This window comes from Orbicella faveolata, unplaced genomic scaffold (assembly GCF_042242905.1).
Source record: "Orbicella faveolata isolate gen_17 unplaced genomic scaffold, um_ofav_v1 contig_4, whole genome shotgun sequence".
Lineage (NCBI taxonomy): Eukaryota > Metazoa > Cnidaria > Anthozoa > Scleractinia > Merulinidae > Orbicella > Orbicella faveolata.
In genome coordinates, this window is record NW_028301569.1 from 8275480 (window position 1) to 8294328 (window position 18849).

The following is an 18849-nucleotide window of genomic DNA, read 5'->3' on the forward strand; positions in this document are numbered from 1 at the left end:
TTGTAATATGGAAATTGGGAATTGTTGATAATACAGAACATGTAGTGAAAACAATTTACAGCGAATTACGAAAACCGTCTCTGTCACAGTGTCACTGTCACATTTTATCTATCACAGTGTTTTATTATTATTATTTTTTTTTACAACAGTAATACAACTACTAACACTACTTACTCTAATTAACAATACGATGCAATTACACATGCTACTTACAATACTAAAATTTGCATAATTTACTCTACAAAACAATACATTTACCCTTTTTAAGTTACGATACTAATACCATTACTGATGCTTCTTACATTCATAGTGTTCATAGTATTCATAATATCGCAGTGTTGACAGAAGGGATTTTATGTGAATTCGTAGTGGGCAAATGATGAAAAAAGTCTAATAAACCAAAACCATTTTTGAAGCGTTGTTTTCAACCAGCCCTGTTGCCATGGTAACAGCACACACCTTAGCCAAAATGCGAGAATAAAACCTCTTGACTCTTGTGAAAAATGGGCCCCCAAGCATAAATAGTTAAAAAGTAATGGTGAATAATCAGGCATAGGCACTTGAAAACTGTATTCAGCCACCTTAAACTATTCCTTGCATGATGTGCAGAATGTGTGTACACGAATAAAAGTAGGCACTGTCCTTAAAGGCTCCAGTTTGTCTAGACCTGATTTGCATGCTTATAGCTAAATGTGTGGGATTTTGTCTTCACAGCTCGTTAAAAATTGAGTCTTAATTAGATATGGCTCATGATAGTTTTAGAGCAGCAGTTGCTTCCAGGGTTAACCATGAAGTAGTTAATTTATTTCAAGAACAGGTTTAATATACTCACGGAGATTTGTGAATGTACAACTTTTTGGCGGGAATTTCTATGCAATAATTTTTTCTTGGTGAGAATTTAGTTCTCACCAGGACTACTACCAAGATTTTACTTCCCCACGGGATTCTCACCAGTATGCTGGAGGAGATGTTTTTTATGGCCAGATCCTGGTGAGGACAGATTTCTTGGCAGAATTCTTGCCAAGATGCATGATGGGAATTTTTCCTGGAAAGGACTTTGCCAGGCCACCTCAGCGGGATCGCATCAGAATCCGCAGTGTGTGCCGGGATTCTTGACAGAAGCTCACCAGGATCCCAGTACCTATTTCAGAAGGGCCCGCTTAAAGGCCAAGTCACTTTCATGTAGCATTTTCAAAATTAAGAAGGATTGTGCCTGCTTAAGCGAGCAAAAAAATTTCCAGTCAGCTTTGCAGTTAGCTGCAGTTTACTAATAACTAAAGTAACTTTATTCTACCAGCCAGTAGCCCATTCAGCAACATTGTCGGTATCCACAGGGGCCCATTGTTTTATCGAGCCCATAGCTTAGTTGGATTAAGCTTTCGTTGTTGTTCATTTTTATAGATCACCCATATGTACTAAGTATTTTATAATAGCAATGATTAAGCAAGACACTCTAAGACTATTTTGCATCTCTTGTACTTTTTTACTTTTTGTCACTTGTTTAACAACCATATGCATTACACTGTATATGCGTAACATTGATGCTTAGAGCACATTAAGAATAAATGATTGTATTCAAAGGAAGCATCAGATTTTGTTTTAAGAAGTTTGCATTAGGTCAAATTGTAATGTACAATCATTATTAAAACAGTATATCATCATCATCAGTGTCGTCATTTAATTCAGTGGGAAGTCCATATTTAAAGCTAGAATTTGTCCAGTTATGCACCTAGCAAAACCCTTCAACTGCAAGACTATCCTAGGATGTAAATGAAGTGAACCATTGTATATCTGTTAAATTTTAGAACACCATAGGTTGCCTAGAAGAAGGAGCAGAACACAACAAAGACGTTCAGGAGAACCTATGGTCCCACATGCACAGTCAGCAGCTAACCAAAGTGACAGCAGAGACATGTCTGAGACTGACACTGTACAACAACAAAGGCTTAGAGGTACACTTACACTGTAGTCCCATTTTTAAGTATAAATTCAGTGGAACCTTGTTTATTGAGCAGGTACCAAAATCTGACCATAATATGCTTGCAAGCAAGAGCAAATAAATGATTGATACAAAGGCACAAGATTGCACAGCCTTGTTCCCAGGCTCTCTCTACTCTGCCTTGTCTTGAGCTATGCACTGAAGAAAGAAGGAGTGTTGTCACTGACTAAAGGTCGTCAATTACAGAGCTTAGGCACCGAAAGTTTTGGACATTAACCTGTCCAGAAATATTTTTTTGTTCAATCACTATCTTCAGTAGGGTTTTACTTTCTTCCACTTATTGCCAGCATGGTTCATTGTCAAATATGGATCTTCAAATCTAAAAAGCTGAGATAGTTGCCTTCAAAGTAGATTCCTCAACTTAATTAAAGTAATAAAGCATTTGGCAGTATGTGAATTTAAAGATTTAAATTTTATGTCGCAGCAAGTCAGAGACCAAGCCAGAGATGTCTTCCAAGTTATGGGCTAGCAACTAGTAGTAATTTTAGTCTAAGTGAATTTGAAGAAGATTCTTGCAGTCCTGTCAGCCGGCAGACTTCAGAAGTTAATTCTGACAGAGGTACACTTGGTTTTAGTTAACTCACTTATGTTTTGCCAAGACAATATTTACATTAGAATAATATAATTTACATTACATGTACATAAAATAAAACAAAGGACAAGAATAGATCTAGAGTTATTAACACAATTAACTAATGCGGTCGTCAATGGACCACCAAAATGTCATAAAATGCTGCTACATTTTCACTGGTTGGTCCTCTGTTTTTTTGTTTGATGATGAAAAAATATGGTTGTAACTTCGTGAGATATATAAGACCATATTGTCATCCCGGAAAGGACCTTGGAGGGCCACCTCAGCAGGATCGCAGCAGGATCCCGGTGTGTGCCAGGATTCTTGACAGAAGCCCACTGGGATCCTGGTACCTATTTTAGAAGGCCCACTTAAAGGTCAAGTCACATTCATGTAGCATTTTCGAAATTAAGAAGGATTGTGCCTGCTTAAGCGAGCAAAACAAGGCTGTGCTCTAAGAAAATTTTCAGGGAGTCCTTCAGGCTCCAAACCATTCCAGCTAGGGTGCCCAGCTCTCCAGGCAGGTTGCCCAAAAACAATTTAATTTGTCAATTGATTAATTAAATCTCAAAATTAAGCCATGGTTTAGTCAGTTGATAATTAATTGAACCATGAAATTAAAATAATTATACAAGTAATCTTGAAGCTTTTTGGTCTTGTTGTTTGGTGTGCACTGTCAGATTACTCCTGGCGGCTTTCTACAGACAAACAAGTTTGACTTTCTTATGTTATCACAAATATTACCAGAGAGGTTTTCAAGAAGGCTGATTAAAAGACCAGTGATCACAATTCAAAACAGAAACGCCTTTAAATTGACTTTAGCACATTGATTGTTTGAATGATGCATTTACACTCTTGAATGCTGAAACTTAAATTTGAATTTAAGTACTGTATTTCAGCCAGTGAAACTGATCAGTCACAAGTTTCTATGAATAAACAATGTTGTAACAGCTACTTTTCTTGCTATAAAACAAATGATAGATCATTTGTAGCTTTGTAGACTTTGTCTGTGGATGATGGAAGGTCATGGGTATGAAAGAATTTACCAGTTCATCTTCTTTAAGACCCACCTAGGCATTACTTTCCAGGCTACGAATGAATTGTTTTTTGTTTTGTGTACTTTCTTTCAAGTGCAATCACACATTCTTTCGATTCATCTCCAGGTTTACTTTTCTTTAGCTGGCAGTCCAGGATTTCATACAGTATGCCAAGATCTTGATCCATCGTCTCTTAAAAATTTTCTTTCTCACATGTTGAGTGATCTGCGCGACTGTTGTTATGCAGACTCAGCGTCATGCGATATGCGTGAAAAGTGATAATACTGCCATACCGGCATGTTTTCGTATCATGAAACTCATTCATAGTTTCGTGCTAAAATGGCCCAAATAAAAATTAATCCTCCCATTTAGGTAATTTACGTAAAAATTTCCTACATGTAGGTTATCTACCAGTAGTTTGATCTAGAAGTCAACTTAAGGTATCTCAGTATTTGTGGAGAGTTAAACTTTTCAGAAGATACCTGAAAGCTCTTGCGACAGTCCAGCCAGTAGAGCAATTTGATAGTCTTTACTAAGCTGTGGGATTTTGAAAAAGAATTGTGGGTTTTTTTTACAGTTGCGGGACACCAAATTACCCAAAAAGCTACGTATTAAATATTTTTCTTGTACTTTAACCAAACTTTCACACACACGGCGGAGTGAGTTGCTATTTTTAGCCGCCACAGTTTATTGTAGTGAACTAATATAAAATTTATGTACGCTAAATTTAGGATCACTTGAAAGTTTCATTAAAGATCACTAAAATAAGTCTTGAAATCGTTTCTAGAAGTGCTTATGGTACCTGCTGTGGTACCAAATATTGATAAAATGAAATTGCTAACAAGTCACCGCTATTGAAATTTTGTTTACTCAATACATGTTTATTTGTAGACTTAAGCTGAATTGCGAAAATCTGTATATACGAAGAATTTTGTATTAAATAATTACGCACTGCACCATTGAAAACTATTGAAACACTAGAACATATCAGGATAAAATAATCTCCAGGGAAAATCAAGATTTTCAGTTTGCATTATCTGTGCGGTTTTTCGTGTGTGAATTCAAGTGAGAAGGAAAGATCATGTTTCATGTTAATTCTTGTGGAACAAACGAACTTGAACAATAAAAAGCGTGTTGTGCGAAAAGATATTTTTCTGTAAGTAACACTTTAACTTTGCAATCTGTTGCCCGCTTGGCAAGAAGTTAGTTCTCACCGGGACTACTACCAAGATTTTACTTCCCCATGGGATTCTCACCAGTATCCTGGAGGAGATGTTTTTTATGGTCGGATCCCGGTGAGGACAGATTTCTTGGCGGAATTCTTGCCAAGATGCATGATGGGAATTTTTCCTGAAAAGGACTCTGCCGGGCCACCTCAGCGGGATCGCAGCAGAATCTGCAGTGTGTGCCGGGATTCTTGACAGAAGCCCACCAGGATCCCGGTACCTATTTTAGAAGGAGCCACTTAAGGTATCAGTCAACCCACCAGGGCCGTCTGTGCACGGTTCGTTCTAGCGCACTTTGTTTCAACACAAACCCTTATAAACAGTATATTTTTTGAAAGCTGAATAATCATGATTACAGCTAATTCCCTTTAAAAGGTATAAAACTTTAATGCGCTTAAAAAATGAGGAGGTTTTTGCAAAGCTGAGTGTTTTCATTCATTAAGTTCCACGCTCACCAAAAACAAACAGAAGAAAGCAATTAATATGGCTTTCATTTCTTCACACTTTTGCCTAAAAAAACTGTGTCTCAGATTTCTGGAATGTGCATTCATTTTATTTTTACAAGCAAATATATTCGGGGATGAGAAATTATTGCCACCACCAGTGGAAAATAGGCTATAACTTTGAAATGAAAAGAACAATTAAAATTCGCAGACACGGTTTTGTAGGTAAGCTATCTGACAACATTTTGGCCAAATTTCAGCCAAATTGGTCCAGGGGCTGCAGACTTGGAGTTCAAAATGCATGCACAACTCGCCCAAATTTTCATATCGAGAAACAAGGAAAAATAGAATTTTGACCGCAATGAGATTAGCAGCACCTAGGCGTCACCTAGGCGTCAAGCAAATAAAGTGTTGATTGATAAAAGAAAGTATCAGTTTTCTTGAACAATAGTAGTTTGACAGGTAACAAGAAACAGACAAATTTTCGCGGCGGTGGGAAACTGCCGTTGAGAAAAAGCCGCTTCCAAGACCGGCCCCGTCCTTGAGGTTAGTAAACGCTGAATCATTTGACTGACTTCTCAAATAGTTCAGATTACGTGCAGCAATGAAAACATCTTGATGAATTTATCTTTAATTATAGCTAGGTTTGTAAAGACGCCAAAGACAAGAAAGCGATCGAGAGCAGCAGCTAACAGTCCGGCGCTGGCAGACATCAGCGATGATGCAAACGGAAGGTTTGCAAAGGGACACGATCTTTCTTTCTTTTTCGAAGACATTCATAGATTGCACAAGACGAAAACTTTGAGCGCTTCCAAGATGGCGAGTCACATGTGTTTTGTGAAACGCAAACACACATGTGCTTAGCTGTCTGGTAATCTCTCCTTATTTGACAACGCGATGACAAGAGTTGTCAGTGGCTAATTAGAATAATAAAGATGACAAAATTGTTTTCGCTTAATAACTTCCCGTATGAATAACATTTTTTTGTGAATTTTTTTTTAAACGAAAGCTATGCCTAAGATTTATCGAATCATATAAAAATCCAAAATTATGTAAAATGGTCAATTTTGGGTTGGCTGATACCTTAACGGCCAAGTCACTTTCACGTAGCATTTTCAAAATTAAGAAGAATTGTGCCTGCTTAAGCAAGCAAAAAAATTTCTGGTCAGCTTTGCAGTTAGCTGCAGTTTACTAATAACTAAAGTAACTTTATTCTACCAGCCAGTAGCCCATTAAGCAACGTTGCTGGTATCCACAGGGGCCCATTGATTTATTGAGCCCATAGCTTGGTTGGATTAAGCTTTCGTTATTGGTTATTTTTATAGATCACCCATAGGTACTAAGTATTTTATAATAGCAATGATTAAGCAAGACACTCCAAGACTATTTTGCATCTCTTGTATTTTTTTTTACTTTTCGTCACTTGTATAGCAACCATATGCATTACAATGTATATGCTGAACACTGATGCTTAGAGCACATTAAGAATAAATGATTGTACTCAAAGGAAGCAACAGATTTTGTTTTAAGAAGTTTGCATTAGGTCAAATTGTAATGTACAATCATTATTAAATATATGTTATTTGCCGGCTGGGAGGTCCATATGGTGAAAAACTGTGACTGAGGTCTTGAAAATGCTGCCCGAGGCCGTAGGTCGAGGCAGCATTTTCAAGCCCAAGGTAAGGGCAAATAACATGTTTATTTTGTTTTTCCTGCAGTAAATTGGTTTTACAGATTACAATGGGTTTGTTTATGCATTGAATCGGCTTGTGTGCCGTCTACTAACGATTTGAAAAAAATCTTGACAACAAGTGAGTAACTCAGACAGTAGACAAAGAAAGATGTATTAAAAAACAGATTTTTTTCGAACTACTTTGTGTTAGTTGCATTTATTTCACCAGTTAAGTTCTCCAAAGTTGTTTTTGCGGTGTGAAATTTTTTGCAAAGTTTGAAGTTTTACTACGACAACAATTTCTGTCAGTCGTTGCTTTTAAAATCACTTCGTCACTTACTGTAAATTGAATAGCAGAAAGCGAGGAAATTCGTTAAGTGTATTCCACACAAATTCTTCTAAATACAGCAACGATCAGAGAGGTAAACTCGACTGAAATTGACTCAAATTTTACAGCGAGAGAAACACAGGATTACGCACCATTACAGCATCAAGGTACAAACAATTATAAAGCAAACTCTCACAACTTCAAAACACTCAATTGAATTTACTTACAGTGACTTTCCTTGCCATTTTAAAGTCAACACAGATAAACTTGCGTTGACTAATCGTCGATGGATGTGTCAAAAAAAGCAAAAGATTGATGATTACTGCTAACTTTTAGGAGGGAAATTTAGGCAGCGGCGAAAAAAATCTGGCCCATGGGCCGTATCGTAAAAAGCTGGACTGGTCGCGTGCATATGATTAGCCAATCAAATTTGAGGATTTAGGATTCCGGCCCGCACAGATGCTTGAGAAAAAAATAAAACAGTATATCATCATCATCAGTGTCATCATTTAGTGCAGTGGGAAGTCCATATTTAAAGCTAGAATTTGTTCAGTTATGCACCTAGCAAAACCCTTCAACTGCAAGACTATCCTAGAATGTAAATGAAGTGAACCATTTTATATCTTTTAAATTTTAGAACACCATAGGTTGCCTAGAAGAAGGAGCAGAACACAACAAAGACGTTCAGGAGAACCTATGGTCCCACATGCACAGTCAGCAGCTAACCAAAGTGACAGCAGAGACATGTCTGAGACTGACACTGTACAACAACAAAGGCTTAGAGGTACACTTACACTGTAGTCCCGTTTTTAAGTATAAATTCAGTGGAACCTTGTTTATTGAGCAGGTACCAAAATCTGACCATAATATGCTTGCAAGCAAGAACAAATAAATGATCGATACAAAGGCACAAGATTGCACAGCCTTGTTCCCAGGCTCTCTCTACTCTGCCTTGTCTTGAGCTATGCACTGAAGAAAGAAGGAGTGTTGTCACTGACTAAAGGTCGTCAATTACAGAGCTTAGGCACCGAAAGTTTTGGACATTAACCTGTCCAGAAATATTTTTTTGTTCAATCACTATCTTCAGTATGGTTTTTACTTTCTTCCACTTATTGCCAGCATGGCTCATTGTAAAATGTGGATCTTCAGATCTAAAAAGAAGAGAAAGTTGCCTTCAAAGTAGATTCCTGAACTTAATTAAAGTAATAAAAGCATTTGGCAGTACGTGAATTTGAAGATTTAAATTTTATGTTATGGGCCAGCAACTAGTAGTAAAATCAATGTTGAATAAATGAAAATCTTAATACAAAAAATAATGTACTCAATCAAACCAGGCGGTTCTGAAGATAATAATGATATAAAGCCACCATCCCACTCTAAGTTTTCCATATTACATTACTTATGTCCTCACAGATCCTTGTACTTTAAATAAAAAATAGGTTATGAATATGTTTGACGAAGTCCCAATTGACAACTTCCCCCTCTCTTGGATTACAAAATACACTATAAAGTATGGATTTTAGACCTCCCCTCAGATTTAAGCCAACCCAAACCCTCTTAACAAAACATGTACGCCCAGGGCATTGTGGAGCTGGTAAACAATATTTTGTGGACTTATGTTTTAGAACCAATGAGAGATTGATAGTTGCAAGCAAACTAAAACTTAATAAAGCAGCTGTCAATAGCCTAGTTTTTTATATGTGCTGTCTTTGCATCATCCTTTGTATGAAATCTTTTTAAGCAATTGTCACCAAAATAATTCTGTTATAAATGTGTCAACATTAATAACATTGACACCATCATCATGGATCAGAAATACCTTGTTTCATACTCTAACTGTGATTAACTGGGATTATGTGGGACCTCCCACAACTGTGTACTTTATTGCTCGATCGTCACTCTTCTAATTTTAAGACTATCCAATGTAAAATTTTAGAAATAAGTGAATCGGTGTATTTTATTTTATTTTAGAGCACTGTAGTAAGTTGCTGAGAAGAAGGAGCAGAAGACAAGAAAGAAGTTCAGGAGAACCTGCGGCCCCTCCACCAGCAGCAAACCGAAGTGAAAACAGAGACATATCTGGGATTGACACTTTACAACAACAAAGGCCTAGAGGTACACTTCTTCCAAATGTTAGACAGTATAAATTCAGTGGAACCTTGTTTATCACTGAAGCAGGCATCCAAATCTGACCTTATTAACAGTCAGACTGACCATATTAAATACAAGCTTGGCCGGCCAAGTTTATATACAGTGTACGTACACAGAGTCAATTGAAAGCAAGAGAAGTGACCGTCATTTCGTTAACAAGCGCACACAGCTACGCTACTCACTATCTATCACAGAATAAATGGCGAGTAGCGTAGCCAATCCGAGAATGCCATTCATGATAGAACGCCAGTAGATTTATACTAAAACTCGATGAAATGAAACTTTTACTTTTGTGGGAAATTATAATGGTTACAGAACATTGTGTCGTCCAATAGACCATTTTACAGTTGTCTGCTCAGTGACCTGGCCTTTGTATGGCAGCGAGGCTAGAGTTGACCTTGTTTTGATACCGATCTCACTGCTTTTGTTGTGTAAAATAAGTTGTTCTGATGCTAACTAGGTGCATTTACATGACAAAAGCAGTGAGGTCTGTATCAAAACAAGGTCAACTCCAGCCTCGCTGCCATTCAAAGGCCAGGCCACTGAGCAGACAACTGTAAAATGGTCTATTCAGTCTGTAATCATACTTGTGATTAACAAATCGGACTTCTGTGAAGTGAAGTGAAGTGAAAGACTTTATTTAATGAGGGTGACCCGTGACAGTAACTTAAGTTACTGATAAACTTGGGGCCCTCAGCTTAAAATAATTAGAGTGCTAAAAATATATTATTTACAATAAAATGCTAAAATACGATATTATTTACAATAAAATACTTAATTAAGTTACTATTAAAAATGGTTACAAATAATAAACTGGACTTACAATTTCAAACATACTACGAATAATAAGAGTTAAAAAATTCCATTAGTTTTCTGAGAGTTAAGAATAGTATTACATAATTTAGCCTTAAACGATTTAACGGACTTCTCTGTTTTTAAAGACCGGGGTAAACTGTTCCAATCTTGAATAGTTCTGACGGCGAAAGTGCGTCCTCCCTCAGAGGCGTTTCTGTGAGAGGGGCATAATAAATTTAAATTACAATTTCTAGTAGTTCTCGAATGGACGTCAGAGTTTTTCCTTAAAGATGTGTTCATGTATTCAGGTAAAGTTCTGTTTATCCTTTTGTAGGCCAGTGCACATCGATTTATATAAGCTTCTTTGTAAAAGGGGATCCAGTTTAGCTTATTAAATAAAGTGACAGTTCGACTAGTACGTTGTGCTGCAAGAATAATACGGGCAGCCCGTTTTTGCATACGGAGAACTCTCTCGAGTGCCTCTTTGTTACACGATGTCCATACTGTGCTTGCATACATGAACAGTGGTTTGATTACTGCATTATAGTAGATCAATTTTTGATTCTTTTTCAAGTAGCAGCTTATATGGCGTAGAAGACCAATTCGTTTTGAAAGTTTGTTACATAGTTCGTCAACATGTGCTTCGTAAGTTAGGTTCTCGTCGATTATCACTCCAAGAAGTTTATGGCTACCAACTTGTTCAATTTCTGCATTTTGCATCCTAGCTTCAAATTTTCCTGCGTCATGGGTTATACGTCTGCGCAGACGCTTTCCCGTAGCCAACAACGCTTTGGTTTTCTTGGTATTTATAAACATTTTGTTTTCACTAGCCCATTTCTCAACTTCTGTCAAGTCCTTTGTTAATGATTTGTTTAGTGCAGGAATAGCTTTCCAGTCTGAGCTTAAAGACAAGGTGGTATCGTCTGCATAGATATCCATAGTTGACTTGTGAACGTTTAGAGGCATGTCATTGACAAACAGGAGGAAGAGCACCGGTCCCAATATTGATCCTTGGGGAACGCCCTGTCTGATAGTCAGCTGTTCAGATGTGGTTTTCCCTAATGTAATAAATTGCTTTCTCTGAGACAGGTACGATTGAAACCGTAAATAGACAGCTTTTTTAGAAGAAGTTCGTGATTTATAACATCAAAAGCTTTACAAAAATCTATAAATACCAGACCGGTCACTTCGTCATTGTCCATGTTTTTCAGGATGTGATCCGTAAGTCTGATTAGAGCTGTTTCTGTAGAGTGACCTGACCTGAAGGCTGATTGATACTCATATAACATGTTGTTGTCATGTAAAAACTTAAGAAGACAGCTGGCTACGTGTTTTTCGATAATCTTCGAAAAGACAGGTAAAACTGATATCGGGCGGTAATTGTTGATATCATTTCGTGCGCCACCCTTGTGCAATGGTGTAACTTTTGCTACTTTCCAACGGTCTGGAAAACTGTTTTCGATATTGAAAGGTTCAGCAATTTGCATAATGGACTTGCAAACGCTGGTGCAATAATTTTGAGTACACGAATACTTATGCCATCGTGCCCAGAGGCCTTGTTACAAGCGATTTTCCCTATGGTGTCAATGATCTGCTTAGGCGTTATTGGAGGGATGTTGAAAGCCACATTATCATTCAATCGCGAAGAGACAAAATTTTTCAGCTTGGTGTCATCAAACTCTACGCCAGCGTCGTTTTCCTTGCCAATTTGATCTAGGATGTTTACGAAGTACTGATTAAGCTCATTTGCAATGGAAGCTTCGTCAGTAATGATGTTGTTTCCTGTGTTTAATTCATCGATGCGAACTCGAGGTTTACTAGTCCCACTTAATGTTTTGAGTGCTTGCCAAACTCCTTTTGGATTTCCTTTGTTTTCGTCAATTTTCTTGCGGAAGAAACTTCTCTTTGTTTTTTTGATGAGACTTGTAGTTTTACCCTTTGCATGTGTATAGCGTTCCCAGTCTGCAGGCAGATTTGAAATTCGCGCCGTTTTCAACAGCTTGTCTCTTGTTTTCATAGACGACAAGATACTTTGCAATCATCCGATTTTGTTAATCACTTGTATGTTTACAGACCGAATTGGACTCCACTCAGTCCTATTACCATTATTAATAACTGTCATCATAATCCACTCAGTCCTATTACCATTATTAATAATTGTCATCATAATCATGGTCACTCTAACCAGCTTGTTTAAATGGATCAAAACTGCTAAGGCATCTTATTTTTTGAAAGCTTTTATGCAATTTGAGGGCAACTCTAAGAAAACTTGGCAAACAATTAATGAACTTACATCTCGCCGTAAAAGCAATGAGACTGTGAAAGAACTAAAAGTAAATGACATTGTAATCAATAATTCTAGTGAAATTTCAGATACTTTTAATGACCATTTTTCAACAATCAGGCCCAGACTTGCCAATGAAATACCTCCAATAGGTCAAAATGATGATTCGAGCTACACTAACTTTATCACTTGTAACAACAAAACATTCCATTTCTGTCCAACTAGCAGTAATATTGTTTTTTCTCATCTAAACAAATTATCTAGATCTAAAGCAACAGGTCTTGATAACATTTCTGCTAGATTAATCCGTGAATGTGCTGATCTTATTTCGGTCTCTTTATCTGACCTCTTTAACAAGTCTTTGACTTCTGGTATATTTGCTGACGATTGGAAATGTGCTAGAGTTACTCCATTGTTCAAGCAGGGTGAGCTATCTGATCTAAATAACTATCAACTAATTTCAGTTATTCCAGTAATTGCTAAGGTATTCGAGAGGATCGTGTATGACCAGTTATATAGCTTTCTAACTAAAGAGGACGTAATTTCTAAACAACAGTCGGGCTTTCGCTCATTGCATTCAACTGTTTCTGCTCTATTAGAAGCTACCGATAGTTGGGCGTTTAATATCGATCGCGGAAATGTTAATGCTGTAGTTTTTCTCGATTAAAAAAAAGCGTTCGACACTGTTGATCATGAAATTCTTTTAACTAAAATGAACCTTTACGGAGTTCAAGGAATAGCTCTTGACTGGTTCAACTCATATTTAACTAGCCGTACACAACGATGTCTTGTTAATGGTTCTCTTTCTCAAACCTGTTCGCTAAAATGTGGGGTACCTCAAGGAACAATCCTAGGTCCCCTATTATTTCTTATTTACGTTAACAACTTGCCCAACTGCTTATCATCATGTCAGCCTAGGATGTATGCTGATGACACCCACATCACATATGCGGGAGCTGATCTGAGCTCTATACAGTCTAATCTAAATGACGATCTAAGTAATTTAAACAAATGGCGTACTTCTAACAAACTTACTTTAAACGCGACTAAAACTGAATTTATGTTGATTGGTTCCAGACAAAGATTGAGTACCCTTCCAGATACACTTGAGCTCTCAATTAATAATGTTCCAATAAATCGTATCTCCTCAGTCAAATCGCTCGGTGTTTTGATCGACGAAAACCTAACTTGGCAAACCCATGTTGATAAATTGTCTAAAAAGATTGCATCTGGGATTGGTGCCATAAAACGAGTTAGGCCTTTTGTTCCACCAGCTACACTGCTTTATATATACAGTGCTCTAATTCAACCTCATTTTGACTACTGCAATCTTGTCTGGGGTAACTGCGGTAAAACTTTGTCGGACAGGCTACAAAAGTTTCAGAACCGCGCCGCTCGCGTGTTAACTTCCTCTAGTTATGATACTGATGCCAAAGGTCTAATACGACAACTGGGTTGGAACGATTTGTGTACCCAGCGTCAAATTCAGAAAGCCTTAATGGTATATAAATCTTTAAATGGCTTGGCTCCTGAATACCTATCGTCTAAATTTCTAAAACGTAGTGGAATGCGCTATTCTTTAAGGGATTCTGAAAACAAACTGGTTGTACCTCATCCACGAACTAACTATATGAAAAATAGCTTTAGTTACAGTGGTGCAACTCTCTGGAACAGCCTACCCTGCAATCTCAGGATGATAAAATCCTTTAATCAGTTTAAAAGCAAAGTTAGACACGGCATTCATGGAAAACAGGATTAGTTTAATATTTAAATTAGGATTTACTACTTCAATTTTTATTAATTAGTATTTAGCATGGACTGTTTATTAGTAGTTTATTAGTATTATTTTTTTATATATATAACTTTAAATATAAGTATTACCTGATGATTTTTAACTGTGTATAAGGAAATGTTAAATAAATAAATAAATAAATAAATAAATAAATAAATTTAACAGAACTATCCTGTCCATTTTGGTGTGACATCACTGGAAATTTAACTAAAGCCAGATGGCCAAACAGACTTGCAAGTGTGCGCAAGTTGAAAACTTGGCTCTACTGGAGACTCCATTTGGCTAGGCCTTGCATGTACTGGCATTGACTTGTGATGACTTGCGCTCATTTTGGTTGAGATCAAATTTGCATGCAAGTTGACGCAAGTTTTTCACAGTTTGGCCACCCAACCCAAGTCATCGCAAGTTGAGTGCCGTCCATCAACCTATCATTAGCCAATGAAATACAGGATGTCTGCCTTGAAAGGGTTTTTTTGGCATACTAGCGAGGAAATTTGTGAGTCCGTTGGGCCACCTAACGCAAGTCTTAACATAGATTCAACTTGCATGCTACTTGCGATTACTTGCTTGTTTCGCCCTATGATGTACGCCCTCAAAGAGAACTACCATTGTCTGATTGTTTCAAGGCATTCAGATTGACTTCAAATGACTGATCATGAAGTACGCCGACAGCAAAACAAGTTGATTAGATTGTTAACATCTTTTAGCATAACATGCCATCAATGTTTTTTTGGAAATGAAAAGTTTTACAAGTTCATTTTTCACAAAAGTTAAGAAAACTTAAGAAATAATTTGGTGACAAAAACAGCGTCAAATTTTATATGGCCAGCTAAATTAACCAATCACAGCATGCATAGTATCTGAGAGGTATGATAAAAGTCCCTATTAAATTGCAGTAGGCCTGCTATACATTCTCTCAAACAAATAAAAATGGTGAAGTTTTATGTCCTGTTTGAGACTAAAACAGCTCAAAAACCTCAACCTTTGGTGCAGGACATAACTGTGTAGGCTATGTAAGGAAGTAACCCCTCTCCTCCCCAACACAGATATTTTGACTTTACCCTACGTTAACCAAAGTAAAGCATGGGCATCAATAAAACACTACATTCCTTTAAATTAATGCATGTTGTATTGAAACATACTTTAAGCTTATTCTTGGTTGGAGTGATAATTTTCATTTTCTACTGACACCTTCAGGTTCATCAAAATGTAAAATTACAATGGAATTTGAGCAATGGCCTGGAACTCTTATGGTACAAAATAACGATTCCCTAAACATTAGATCAATACCTAGATATGGTAAGTAGATATTCTATGGCTGACACTGTACATGTACATCCTTGAATTTCACTCTTCAACAGCCTGCCTGCAGTGCTTCTTGTGGGATGGGTCATTTATTTCAACTTGTTTAAAGTATAATTTTGGTTAATGTGGCTTAAGATCTGAAGTGTCAATTCTTCAGGTTAGACTATGCCCTTGGTTATGCCGATCAGCATTTGGAGGATTTTCTCCAAACTTATTTACGTTTCTTTTCTGGACATGAGTTTTTCTGCCAATTACAAAACCTAAGGGCATGTTCCTTTGGGATGATCTAAATCAGGATGTTCACTTGGATCAGTGTCCTTGGAAGAATGGATGAATCCACTTCGTGCAAGTGATAAAGTGTCCACCTAGGCTTGACATTTTGGATGGTTGCTTACGGGAGGTTCGACTGTAGTATTTTGTTCAGCCACAGAGCAAAGTTAGAATTTTTGATCTTTTTGTTGCATCACAGGCGGCCCAGACGTTGAATACGATTAATACGGGACATTTTGCTGTTGGCGATTGCATTACAATTTTAACCCTTTAAGACAATGTATGAGAATGCTTTGAAAATTACTCTAAATGCTACGTGTAGAAAGTAATTTGAATAAAATGGTTTACCTTATGTCTGCATCACGTTATTTTGATGTCTCTGGGTTCCTGGAGGTGGCTTAGAGCCATTTAGGCGAGTTTTACTTTTTGACGGTTTGCTTTCCCTAAAGAGAAACGTTCCTCTTTAGGGGAAGCAAACCACCAGAAAGTAAAACTCGCCTAAATGGCTTTAAACCACTTCCAGGAACCCAGAGACATCAAAATAAGGTGATGCAAACATAAGGTAAGCCATGTTATTCAAATTATTTTCTACACATTGAGAGTAATTAAGAGTAATTTTCGAAGCATTCTCATACATTGTCTCAGCCTGTTGTCTCATAAACGGCTAAAATTGTAATGCAATCGCCAACAGCATAATGTCATGTATTAATCGTATTCAACATCTGGGCCGCCTGTGGTTGCATGGATTGTAAAGCAGCCAGTAATTTTAGAGTACCTCATTTTCTGAGTGAGTGAGTGAGTGAGTGAGTGAGTGAGTGAGTGAGTGAGTGAGTGAGTGAGTGAGTGAGTGAGTGAGTGAGTGAGTGAGTGAGTGAGTGAGTGAGTGAGTGAGTGAGTGAGTGAGTGAGTGAGTGAGTGAGTGAGTGAGTGAGTGAGTGAGTGAGTGAGTGAGTGAGTGAGTGAGTGAGTGAGTGAGTGAGTGAGTGAGTGAGTGAGTGAGTGAGTGAGTGAGTGAGTGAGAGTGAGTGAGTGAGTGAGTGAGTGTGAGTGAGTGAGTGAGTGAGTGAATACCTTTATTTAAGTGTCAAACTAAAATAACAGTAAATAACCACTAAATGGGGACACTATAACTAGATTAAAATTAATAAAACTATTTACAATTGATAAAACGAATATGAAATTAATGAGATTATTTACATGTGCATGATTGTTGAATGTGGCTTAGAGCTATTTACAAATACATATAGATTTAATAAAATACTAAAGCGTCTATCTGGTGTTTAACTACAGTGCTTGGTGCTTTAAAACTTTTTGAAATGATGGTTGTTAACATAATTAGTTAAGATATGGAATTTTCCTTATTTGCAGGTCATGTCCCATGTCATGGTCATAATAATAACTACAAGGCAGGGACATGGCAGTTCTCTGGTGGTAATAATAACTACAAGGCAGGGACATGGCAGTTCTCTGGTGGTAATAATAACTACAAGGCAGGGACGTGGGAGTTCTCTGGTGATAATAATAACTACAAGGCAAAGTCTGGTTATGTTCTGATAATGAATAACTATATCTTCCCCAAGAGGGATGATGTTGAGCGTATTGCCTCCAATGATGACGTAAGGAATCTGACAAGTCTTTTTGATGACTTCAATTTCCGACACAGGCTAGAAAACAACCAAACTGGAAGTCAAATGATTAACTTACTGCAAACCACAGCGGAGAAAGACTTTTCAGGATATGACTGCTTTGTGTGTGTGATCCTTAGCCATGGAGGAAAAGATGGGATCTATGGTACAGATGAAGAACTGATTAAAATTGAGGCAATCACATCTCTCTTCCGATGCAATGAGTGCCCCTCATTGGAAGGAAAACCCAAAATATTCCTCATCCAAGCTTGTCGCGGCAGTCAACGAGATAGGGTAACTGTTGAGAGTGACGGCCCCGCCATTTTACCGTCATGGTCATCTTCACCAGCAGATGCTGATTTTCTCATCTGTTTTGCTTCGGCTCCAGGCCATGAAAGCTATCGACAGGTTGGCATAGGTTCATGGTTCATCGCTGCTGTTGTTGATGTGTTCAAGGAATATGCAGAACGAGAGCATCTCATGGATATGATGACAAGAGTCAATGACCGTGTTGCTGGTTTTTTCAGCAAGGAGGGTCTTAAGCAAATGCCATCTCAGGTCTCTATGCTACGAAAGAAAGTGTTTTTTGATCCAAAGTATAGCTGAACATGAATTTTACCTTGACAAGGAATTTATCCTTCAATGTCTTTTACATGACATTTTCATGTAGGATTTTAAAATTGTCTGACTATGGCAATGGATTGAACCCCAGTAGATGTTATCTCTGGTATGTTGTCTGTAGACATTTAACAATAAATTATTCCATGAGCGCATGTTGATATGAGATATGAGATATGGGGGAATAACGCTTGTTGGATATGAGAGGTGGAATAACTTTTTATTAAAAATTCTCCCAAAATATAGAAAACCAAAATAGAATAAAAGTAAAAATTCCCCCCCCCCCTTCCCTGCAAAAAAAAAACCAAACAACAACAACCAAAAAAACAGCATATGCTTACTATACTTGTAGAGTATGGTATAATGGCTCATACACCATGAAAGCTAAGCGAATGAAAATTCTCGAATTGCATTATCCAATGATCCAGGTTTTAATACTGTGGATTGGGCATGTTTTTTAGAGACTGGACTTGAAGTACCTTGCACTGAAGGCTATCATGGGGGAATAATGCATCATTACAAGTAACTTCATCGGGTCTGTATTATATGGAATAGTTTCCTCCTTGAGAACCTCCATTGCAAACTAGTTCAATTCCAGTTGCAAGAAAACAAGTTTAAGTTTCTTAATTTTGTAGCATGGTGCAACTTTTCTGGGAAATCTTGTGCAGATATACCTGTTTTGTGAGTTAAAATTTGCTTGAAAGTTGTAAATATATTGATCACCCACAATTAC

The 18849-nt window shown here is 37.4% G+C and overlaps 1 protein-coding gene across 4 annotated transcripts in view; it reads left to right on the forward strand.

Annotated features, from left to right (window-relative positions):
- The window catches only part of LOC110052314 (uncharacterized), a 37551-nt gene extending 19280 nt beyond the window's left edge, over positions 1–18271 (forward strand). For 3 of the 4 annotated variants that reach the window (XM_089275951.1, XM_089275950.1, XM_089275952.1), the window contains 6 exons: positions 1806–1952; positions 2424–2558; positions 7914–8060; positions 9248–9391; positions 15496–15597; positions 17242–18271. In XM_089275951.1, coding sequence (XP_089132077.1) covers positions 1806–1952; positions 2424–2558; positions 7914–8060; positions 9248–9391; positions 15496–15597; positions 17242–18104 — 1538 coding nt within the window. In that variant the 3' untranslated portion in view covers positions 18105–18271. The remainder of the gene's footprint in view (positions 1–1805; positions 1953–2423; positions 2559–7913; positions 8061–9247; positions 9392–15495; positions 15598–17241) is intronic. The other variant, XM_089275953.1, reaches the window with a different exon arrangement.
- The last annotated feature ends 578 nt before the right edge of the window (positions 18272–18849 follow it).